Source organism: Clavelina lepadiformis, chromosome 1 (assembly GCF_947623445.1).
Source record: "Clavelina lepadiformis chromosome 1, kaClaLepa1.1, whole genome shotgun sequence".
Taxonomy (NCBI): domain Eukaryota; kingdom Metazoa; phylum Chordata; class Ascidiacea; order Aplousobranchia; family Clavelinidae; genus Clavelina; species Clavelina lepadiformis.
Genome location: NC_135240.1, coordinates 883,205 through 894,102, shown reverse-complemented (window position 1 = coordinate 894,102; position 10,898 = coordinate 883,205). Strand labels below are relative to the sequence as shown.

Genomic DNA, 10,898 nt, shown 5'->3' with positions numbered 1-10,898 from the left:
TGAACAATCTATGCGTACTTACAGGTCGTAAAATGTCTGTCGGACATGCTTGCCTGAAGTGGCATAAATCCTCCTCACAATTATTTTGTTTGCTTCTTTTCGTTGTTATTGTTTCGAGCAATGATTTATGGAGCTTTAGATGACACAGAAATATCAGTGAGAATACCTACAGATCGTATGTTACTTTGTGACGTCATAAAATCGTGTGATAATATCGTGAATCATTAGATTGATGTCTTTTTGATATATAGCACTGCAGTTTGGGAATGGTTCACAGCTTAAAATAATAAGTTTATAGTTAGTATCGAGTTAGTTTGAAAATGTCGTATGCCTTGTGTCTGTGGCAAGACTGTTTTAGATATCGCCTCGCTGTGCAAGTTGTTCAAATGGAAAAAAAAATTACCTCATAGGAAATTAGTCAACAACATAGTATGAAGCATCACACAATAAACAATTAATACGTTTCGACGTCTGGGTAACGAATAGTGCGACGTGGGCTTCGGCGAAGTCGACCGTTATTTCGGGAGTTGCAAACGTTATTAACATTGTTACTCTCGTGACGATTTGCATTTGATCGGCCTATTAAAAAAGTAAGCTCCAGTCAAGGGCATGTCTAGTTGCTGGGGGACATCTTCTGGACAACTAGCTTGATTATATGAAGGTAACGCTGTAGTAATAAGTCTCCTCTGCTTAGCTTCAGCCTGTTAAAATGTACTCTTAAATGCACTCTTAAAATGTACTCTTAACGTGATTAACTTCGTAAGGGCCTGAATAAGGGAGGTGAAACTTTCGCTTTTCATCTTTTCAAGTATCACAAGTATCATCTTAGAGTGAGCTTTAACGGAGATGGACTGGTCGTTAAAATACCAAGCACCTACAAACAAAAGGTTACTTCCGTAAAGCTCTCTCTCTCTCTCTCTCTCTTTCTCTCTCTCTCTCTTTGGATCCTACTTCATCCTCTCAAGAAGGTTGCGGGGGCAACAGATGTTTCGCAGCTCCCTACACGTTTTGCAATCCTAAGCCACGTCTGTCAGTTCGGTTGAAGATTTATCTGCTACATTTTTGTTTCATTCTGTCACGTTGCTTTCTATTATAATGAATAATTATCTAAAATGTCCATGCTTTAAGGTATGCGTGATTTTACAGATCAATGGGTTATGCGGCAATTACAACGATGATGAAAGTGATGATCTTGAGAAATCTGATGGAACCGTAACAGATGATGTGAATGAGTTTGGTGACAGTCACCAGGTTGGAGATTGTGCCGATGAAACTCCGGATCCATTTTTTTTGTTCTCCTGGCGATAGAAGAAAATGGTAAAAATATTTTAACCATGATTTTGGAAAACGTGGATTTCATACAATATCATAGTATTGCAGTATCATATATAATGTCAGTATCATATATACAGTATGATATACAGCACAGTATACCGTATATATGTACATTTCCAATATCATACACACTTACACAGTATCATATAGTATCATATTATTTTATTCTTCCCTGTTAACTCAGGGAAAGACCCCAATACTGCGGCGGGATAAAGAAGCTTGAGGACCGGTGCATGGGTTTGGTTGATTCAATCAACTTCATGGATAATTGCGTGTTTGATGCGTGTGCTACCGATGGCTACGAGGAAGACATCACAAAAGTAAGAACTTGTTTTGCAACCAAAGTATGATTCGTCTGCTCGTTTCTTAAGAACGCAGCAAAGGAAACTTTAATCAATAACTTTTACTTTTTTGACTATTAATTGAATTATTAAGGCAATTGAAAGCTACGTCACAGCATGTCAAGAAAAAGGCGCTGACCTCTGCAACTGGCGGCAAGAGCTGGGCAGGCCGAGCTTAGAATGTCCACCTAACAGCCATTACGAAGGATGCGCCCTCCCCTGTCCTGACACATGCAACAGCCCTTCAGCATCAGTGAGGTAACTTGCAATGTTTCATCTTGTTCAGATCTTGATTAGATTTTTCACTTTACTTTACTGAAAATTTGATTTTTTTTCCAGTTGTACAATATCCGGTACTGTGGAGGATTGCGTTTGCAATGTAGGCTTCATTAAGAACGGCAGAAGATGCGTTCGAAAAGTTGATTGTTATGTTGGAGAAGAAGACAATGGTAGGTGAAAAAGAGATTCTCAGTTATCGCTGAAAGTTTATTGTAAAAAATAAAACTTTATTCGATTTTCTCAAAATCAACAAAGCCTCCTATTTCTAATCTCACCAATTGCATAATTATTTAACAGCAGATAATTAATATTCGAAACGATATACAGTAGTTTATAAAAAGTACTTTGTAGTGTGTACCAAAAGCTAACGTTAACCTTATAATAGTATTATTTTGTTTTCACTATTGTAAACTTGCATAATTGTAAATTGATAAAAAAATGGTCAATGGGACTTCCCCTTCTGGAAAAGTACACTGCAGGAAGATACAGGCTGCTAATCACAATAGGTTAATCAAAATACTAGCCTATGTCAATTCGTGCGGGTAATTTCTACCATTTTTGAAAAGGTGAATGTTTTAAAACTTATTGGTCAAGCATCAAATTTCATTAATGTCATAGGCTACCATCGGTTGCAAAATATAACGCTTAGTAGAAGAAGAATCAAGTGAAGTTTTTTTCCAAAAGCTTGTATTAGAGCATTAACCTATATGGCTATAAGTTCTCCGGGAATAACTCCTAACTTTTAAACTTTCGATCCGTGATATCCTGAAGCTATATCACGTAGCTTGTGCACCATGATTCGATCTATAGGTAATTCTTAAATCCGTTTAAGGGTTTTCTGAAATTTACAGACTGCGGTTAGAATGGAAATTGGAAATATACTGCACTGTATAAATATTCTATATTAAGTTCTATTATCATGTTAATTTTTTTTTGCTAAGTTTCGGTATTAACAAAGTGGATTCTCTTTCCCTTTTGGAAACTTTGCTTTCAGTGTGTCAATAAATGTGATGCCAAAATTTGCGCCACAACAACATATTTATAACATAAAATATAAGGCAAAATGGCAAATTTGAAGCCAACGCATCTTATTAACTTTCCAGTAAGGAGTCTCAATGTGCCAGGTAAATACACCAATAAATGCAATGCCAAAATTTGCGCCACGCCAACGTCATACCGATAATATAGAATGTAGGACAAAATGGCAATTTTGCGAGAAACCTGTAGCATCGTACAAACTTTTCAGTAGTAGTCTCCTATATTTTTTCACTCCGACATGAAGGCTTGAATGGGAAGGAATTATGACGCAATAGAAATAAAATTATGATGTAATAATTCCTCGTAACCTGACATGGGAGTGCAAAAGTAAAGGAAATTCACAAAGTGTTATATTCTGTTGCATGACTAAGTTAACCATCGTTTATATTTTGCAATTTATAAACACTAGAAAAACCATTTTGCAATTCCTTTTATCCTGGTATAACCTATTTTTCCATAACATTTAAAGTTTATAAATACAAAATTGCTTTTTATTAATATTCAGGTATTGCATCGCAGCCAAGGAAGGGTAGCATATAGCAGATAGCACTTAGCAGTACTGGCTTAGAATTTGGTGTACATAAATTATGTGGTTTGCATGAACGTCTCCAAGCTTTTGTTGAATAACGATATATCAAATTTGAACGAGAAGAAAATGGTTATAACTTGAGTTTTTTTTTTTTTTTAAATTGTTTCACATATGAGCTTGAAAGGTGGAAGTCGTCAAAATTCTTAGTTTATAAAAGGCGGGAAGGCACTTTCCCATGAAACTTCAGTTGTGCAGGACGGAAAAATTTAGGGTCCTAAGTCTGTGGTCCTCTTTTTCGAAAGTGTGATAAATGTGCTGTCACTAAAAAATGAGACATTGTGCTCAGGATCTGTTTACATGTGTAGATGAAGTTTATTTATTGTTTGTATCTTATTTGTGTTTTTTTTTTTGCAATCAGCTTAACTGCGTGAATATAAAATAATTTTGTATACATATTGATCTTTTCATCTCATATGCACATATGGACATATGCCAAGCATTTCACTATCAATCTGTGGTTTTGTTTCCAGTGTAGGTTTTGGGTAATTAGATAAATTAGTTTAATATTTTAAAACCATGTCATAATGTATTTGTACTAATTTCATATTTGAAACACTGCAATTATGATGCAGCCTAATTTACTGCTGGATTGCAATTTTCAGCAAACTTTTGTCTTTCAAAGGTTTTTGTTTAAAACGTTTACTCCCAGAAAACAATACAAGAACATTTGATAAAAATAGAAGAATTCTGTGGTTTTTTAACTAGTTCAATGCTAATGTAAGTAATGTAATGTAATGTAATAATGTAAGTCTGAAACTCTTACAGATTTGATGCTCATGATTCTAATGATTGATGCTCATGGTTCTTTACCTTAAAGTGCATTTGTGGATCTAGCAATTTTTTGCTCAAAATATGGTGATAAGGTTGTAGATGAGACAGAAATGAACGAATGACAAACAGTTAAAATCATAACCAACCACTTTGAATTTTTGATTTGTTGTCAAATCAAAGTGATGTAACATATTTTTGATAAACTGCTGTTGGCTGAAATGCTCCACAGGCTGCAGGTTTGCTTCTCAGAATCACTTTTTACTTCATTGGCATTAATCAGGTGAACTTAGCAGACTAAGTAATCACAGAGTACTTATGCATCTCCTCTGCATAGGAAAGAGAGTTTGGGATATTATTTTTTAAGCTTTTCTTGAATTTTGTATCCGTTTTACCGTTTGAGAATGCATCGGTTCAAAGCTTCGAAATACAAGAACAGCGTTGTTAAAGGTTCCAAAAAAGAGGTTTGTATTGGTGGCATGGAAAGTTTATGTTGAAACTTAATTTAGTTTTATGGCATCGAATTCACACATTAAATCCTGATCTGTATTACTATTGGTGAAGTTTATGTTGCATAATTGAAGAAACGTTCAACAAAATCCACTTCGCCACTGTTTGCATTGTGTTACTGTACAGTTCTATTTTTTATCTTGTGTTTTGTTATCAATATTTCTACTTCCTTGCAGGAATGTTTCACCGACATATCCGTCGAAGTGCCACTTTGCTTTGGAAATGGTCTTGCAGTGGGAACAAGGTTTATAGCTAGCAACATTAGCTCAGCAGGTAAAATAGTAATACGGCTGTTTGTTAAATGTTATTAAGGCAAACACTTTACAGGAAGCGGAAAGATTGGGATATTTGGTGTGAATCATCCCGGACGAATGGGGCAAAATCCAACATTATCTGCCCATAGTGATAGTGTTATTGATCTCGAATGGTCACCCTTTCATCATAACATTCTACTTTCTGCGTCTCAGGATACAACAGTGCGTAGGCTTTGTTTTTGTTGTTTGCAAAAAGATGTCGGTATGAACGTTGTCACTCTTTTTATTGTGAACCACTGGTACCAATTCTGTTTTTAACGCATTTTTACATACCTGAAAAAAAATAAATTTTTGTGAAGTATTTCTGCAGTGCGATAGTGCCACTAGTTTAGTAAAATACCTTATTCTCAGGTAAAACTTTGGAAGCTACCGTCTAATGGGCTTTCTGAATCTGCACCAATCAACCCGGTTGCTACTTTCACAGGCTTTAAGAAGAGGCCAGAATTGTTAAGGCATCACACAATTGCTGACAACACTTTTGCTGTGGCAGATGAAAGTGGAATTTCAATCTGGAACATTGATAAGGGGATTTCTATGTGTGGTAACAGAATTTGTAATGGCTTAGTACTTGCTCTGATTTAGCTGGAGTTATGATCATGGGAATTATATGTCTTCGTATGCTTATACATGTACATTACTTTTATGAGAATTTTTATTTAAGAAAGGAAGATTTTGGCTTTGATTTAGTTCAATCTATATCTTGGTCACAGGATGGGACACAATTGCATGCACAACAAAGGTAAAAATAAATTTGTGTAAAAACATTCAAACAGTCGCCCATTGAATTTCATTTTGCCCAACTGGCATTCCCCGCCGCCATTTTCTGCTTAAAAATATGGCCGACGTTTTCAAAACAACGATCAACAATTTGTTTTTCAGTCCAGAAGTAAGCAGCTTCGAGCGCTGGATCAACGAAATCTCTCGTCTTGCCTTCAGACGTTAGAATTTGGTTCATCAACCGGGTATGTCGATTTGATTTCAGCCATATTTTGCAGCCATAAGACTATGCAGTTTTGGAGATGTATTTCGGTACTTTGTCGGACCAGTACGCCCCATCGCTCGGTTTAGAGTAAAATGGGCCAAATTTCATCACTAAATTATTGCAGCCAGCATGACAATGTCAATATTCTCATTGTCAAATCCGGCAAAATTGTGAATGGTCAAGGCCAATAACTTTATCCTTGAAATGATTTCCTGGCACCTACGTCACTGGTATATCTCCTTCCCTTTCCAACTATCCGCTGTTTGACAATCATGTAGTTTAGTGGACACACGGTTTTGTTTGGCGTTTTTTTATAACTGCCTTTGCAACTCGACGATAACTCACTTCTCGACGCTCATTGCAAACGGCAGCTCTTTTTCGCTCGTTGAACTGTCATTTTTGATTTTATTTATCAGAAAATTTGACTTCTGTGTGATTCCTGGTCACTTAAGTGCAATTCCATTTTTATACTCGAAGGCTGGAGTTTTATTTTTCTAAATGACTGTTACATTATGCAGTTTCGGGTACAATTGCGCACTTCAAGCGATGTAGTATAATACGAAGCGTCAATTCTTTTGAAAGGCAAAAAGAAATACGAATGCAATATTGGCACAGCGTTAACTTTTAAGCAACAATAACTTCCAAACGAAGCACGAAAACAAACAAAAAAAGTTATAGAAAAGCAGAAAAAATTCGGAAATCTTTGAAAATCAAAAACGTCCAGCGTCCATAAAAAAGAGCCCATAGGTCAACCAAATGAAAACAGCAACAATGATACGATCGCGCAGAGTTGGCTTACATCCACCATGTCTTATATGTCTTATATAGTTAAGTGGCGACTACAGTAAATTATTGCTGAACTGCAAAGATAATTATCACTGGTCAGCAAATTTTTTTTTATTTTTTGTTGCATGAGATTTTTTAACTGATTCTACACAATCTTCGGATGCTGATTTCAAATCTGCAATCAGTTTCTTGATGCATGCTCTAGTTTTTATGCAATCGAAAATTCAAAATTTTTCGTTTCTGGCTCATATTTATTGTGCGCTGTCTGTATGGTACAGTACCAGTGTTTCAGATAGAAGCTTTCAGCTCTTTTAAGTTGTAGCCTACTGCTGTTTAAGGGCGTTTGAAGAAGCTAAGCAGTTTTATTATAGTTAGGTATTGCGGATAGATGCTGTAGGATAGGTTATAAGCTCTATTTTACACTCGTAAATGCAAAAATAAACCCGATTCATTTTGTTATATCTGTGGTGTGTACACGCTTTCTTCGTCAAAGATGAAATATAACATCGTTCGTGAAGCCAGCTTATTTTGGCAAATTGGCATCCATCTTGGCGATCAAGATAAGAAATGGTCTCCACATATTGTGTGCCATAACTGCGAAGAAATGCTCAGAGACTGAAAAAAAGGAAAGCGGAAGAGTCTGCCTTTTTGCATTCCAATGGTGTGGCGTGAACCCCAAGATCACACGACTGACTGCTACTTTTGCATGGTAAATGTGAAAGGTGTTGGCAGGAAGAGCCGACTAATGCTTTCTTATCCAAGTATACCATACCATCAGCTATACGACCTGTTCCGCACTATGATAGATTCCTTCCTCCAGTCTTTAGTGGTTTTACATTTTCTGAAGATGAGGAAATTGAATCGGAAAGGGAAGAGGTTATGGAAATGGAGTATAAAAGAACAGATACAGAATCTGAACACTCTTCTTGTGAAACCAGAGTAGCTGTTCAGCCGTTTAATCAATCAAAACTGAATGACTTAGTACGTGATTTAGATTTGTCCAAGCAAGAAGCTCAGCTCTTAGCCTCCAGACTCAAGGAAAAGCAGGTTCTAGATTAATCTGTAAAGGTTTCCATTTTCGAAAAAGAGAAGAACTCTTTCTTCCCTATTTTTCAGAGGAAAATATGCTGGTATATTGCAACGATATACCTGGTCTTTTCGAACAACTGGGTATCTCCTCGTATGATCCAGAACAATGGCGATTGTTTTTGGACAGTTCCAAGCGCAGACTCAAGTGTGTCCTTTTACACAATTGAAATGTTTATGAAGCTGTTCCAGTTGGTCACTCCACTGTCATTAACTTTATTATAACGCGCAATGTTTTGTCGCAATGTTAACCTCTAAGTTTAGTTGTCCCAAACACAACCTCCAATTTTGGTAATATTTACTTCGTGCAATTTGATACCCGTTTTCGCTGCGAGATACATTTGGTAATTGTTACTTCGTGCAACTTTTCACTCGTATAAATTGCGAGATACATTTGTTAATTTTTACTTCGTGCAATTTATTACCCTTACACGTTTCGTTATACCTTTGGTAATTTTTACTTCGTGCAATTTGATGACCGTATAGGCTAAACTGCAAGATACATTTGGTAAATTTTACTTCGTGCAATTTGTCACCCGTATAAGTTGCGAGATACATTTGGTTACGTTAATCACAATCACGTTAATCACAATCACGTGTTCGTATCCAGCAGAAACTTTTGCTGCCGTTTTGTTTGATTGAAATTGAGGTATATTATTTTACCCGCTGAGATCTATATAACAAATTAAACTTTTTGCATGAAACTTTTAATAAAATGTACTTAAACGTTTTGGTCGAAGTAAGTTAATGGTGAAAATAGTCCCAAAAACATCCTATTTTCAAAAACCATAAAAAGTAATAAATAACCGTAGTCCTTAGAAATATAGCCCATTATTAAGGGCCTGTAGTACAATTTCATTTCAAGGTCACCATAGTGAAGAGGGGGAAATCTTCTTTAAGAATCTGCAATAAAAAATTCACACCTCTTCCGGCAACAATCAGCAGAATTGACGTGAAACATTTAATAAATTCAGCATTTTTTACGTTTTTGGGGTATTATCGCATTTCTTAGTACACCTCACGTTTTTTGTGAATTTCGGAACTTTCCGGATCCATCATTTCATTTTTTTTTTTTTTTTTTTTTTGTGATTCGTGGTTATTTCGTTTATTGTATTCATCATAATTCCAAAAACATCATCGACTCACTCGCACAACGACAACATAAAAATGTCACTCCCATTGAGTTGTCAAATTTGTTGAAAATTGTCAAAATTGTCAAAATTGTCAAAATTGTCAAAATTCCATTGAAAAAAGGAATTCTCGCTTGGCGTCACCCAAGCGTATAAAACTCATGACACGAGAAAAAGGTCATTTTTAGAAGCACACGTAATAATGCAGCTCTATGACAACACAAGCAAAGCAGCACTGCAACTTCGAATATGATTGACACGATGTGAAGAGAGTAGCCGATGTGCTTGAAACATTAATAGTTGTAGCCTCGACCAAAGCCACCTCGGACCATACCAGGGGGCGGGCCCCTCATTCCTGGCGGGGGTCCAAAACCGCCCCGCTGCGGTGCCATTGTGCCCGGGGCTGGTCCACCGACCCCATGCATAGGTCCCTGTAATCCCGCCGTTGGACCACCGGGGCCACCCATACCGCGACCAGCAGCTCGTCCAGCGCCTGGTCCGCGACTTGAACCTCCCGGCACGCCGAGTCCTTTCCCTGATGGAGGTGGTCCTTCAACCGACATCGACACCAGATGTTCTCCGCGTAGAAGCACAAGCCCCAGAGTCCTTTTCTCCTCTCTGTCAGTGGAACCTTTCTTGGGTCGAATCCGACGGAACTCGTCACAATCAACAAGAATTAGGTTCATGTGTTTATCAAAAGCTTTGAAGGTGCCGATGAAAGTGCGACCATCCTGCAGAATGCATCGCATACGGTAATTGATATGATTGTTTAACTTTGAACCTCCGCGAGGTGGCATTGTAAATGTCCAGAGCTTGCTGGTCAGCAAAACAAAAAACAAAAAAAGTTTTTGCTAAACTTTGGTATACTATGTTTGTTGTATAATGTTTTTCACATAAATCAATGAACTGTAAAAAATTACAGTGAAATAATCCCTTCTTAGAATGTAAAATACAAGCACGTCAACTTTCAGAAAACCGATTTTAGGCCATAAAATTTTGTGTAAATGTTTTCATTTCTTCACCACATAATACTGTAGATACCACAATTTATTTTACAGCTTAATATACAGTGTCTAAAATAGACTAAGGTTAAGCAATATATTAATTATTTTCAATCAAAGGCAAGCTTTGATTTTTAATAATAGCACGCTGCTTGTCAAGAGGTTATATTTTACATATTTTGTGGTTAAGTTTGCTCGATTTTTGAGATAATATTGTGACCAAATCTGACTGTCGGCTAAAAAAACATGAATTTAGCAAACATATATTAGTTATTTTGTGGTATTTGATATTAATACCATGTTTAAATTTCTGTGTCAGTGTATTTATTAGCCTATATATGAGTAGGCCCGCGTAATTCGATTCCATTGATTTCGACTTGGCTACTTGACCTGGAGTGCTATTTTTCAAGCTATTACCAAAGCTATTTTTCACAGTTTCTTGTCAACCTAACTTAAATGTTATAACAGAGTAACCTAAATTTTAGAACCTAAATAGTAAATATACCTTGTAATCTAAATCTAACTTCAGTTAAACCGAAAATAGCTAGGATCAACTTTTTGCATACCCATTCTCTAACCTAACCGCTACAGGCTATGTTTAACAACAGCCAGCATAACCTAATTTCAGTGAAAAACTCACACACATTATCCAGTTACTTGGAAAACCTTAAAAGCATTGATCAAGCGCTTAAGGAGCTTTGCAGGAACAAAACTACAAAAATCTCGCCTACTGCTAAGA

General features: G+C 36.6%; 2 protein-coding genes and 1 pseudogene across 2 annotated transcripts; 2 read left to right on the top strand and 1 right to left on the bottom strand.

Annotated features, from left to right (window-relative positions):
* Window positions 1–1,158: 1,158 nt before the first annotated feature.
* LOC143444329 (alpha-tectorin-like) lies at window positions 1,159–2,133 on the top strand. The gene is made up of 4 exons (XM_076943522.1): window positions 1,159–1,317; window positions 1,520–1,655; window positions 1,771–1,934; window positions 2,016–2,133. The coding sequence occupies exons 1-4, from the start codon at window positions 1,229–1,231 to the stop codon at window positions 2,131–2,133; spliced, it is 507 nt and encodes a 168-aa protein (XP_076799637.1). The 5' UTR covers window positions 1,159–1,228.
* A 2,574-nt stretch (window positions 2,134–4,707) lies between these two features.
* LOC143444327 (coronin-1C-like) lies at window positions 4,708–8,001 on the top strand. Its single transcript, XM_076943521.1, has 7 exons — window positions 4,708–4,814; window positions 5,037–5,133; window positions 5,188–5,336; window positions 5,526–5,715; window positions 5,885–5,913; window positions 6,054–6,136; window positions 7,749–8,001. The coding sequence occupies exons 1-7, from the start codon at window positions 4,755–4,757 to the stop codon at window positions 7,999–8,001; spliced, it is 861 nt and encodes a 286-aa protein (XP_076799636.1). The 5' UTR covers window positions 4,708–4,754.
* Window positions 8,002–9,275: 1,274 nt separating this feature from the next.
* Window positions 9,276–9,981, bottom strand: LOC143459264 (small nuclear ribonucleoprotein-associated protein B pseudogene; annotated as a pseudogene).
* Window positions 9,982–10,898: the final 917 nt, after the last annotated feature.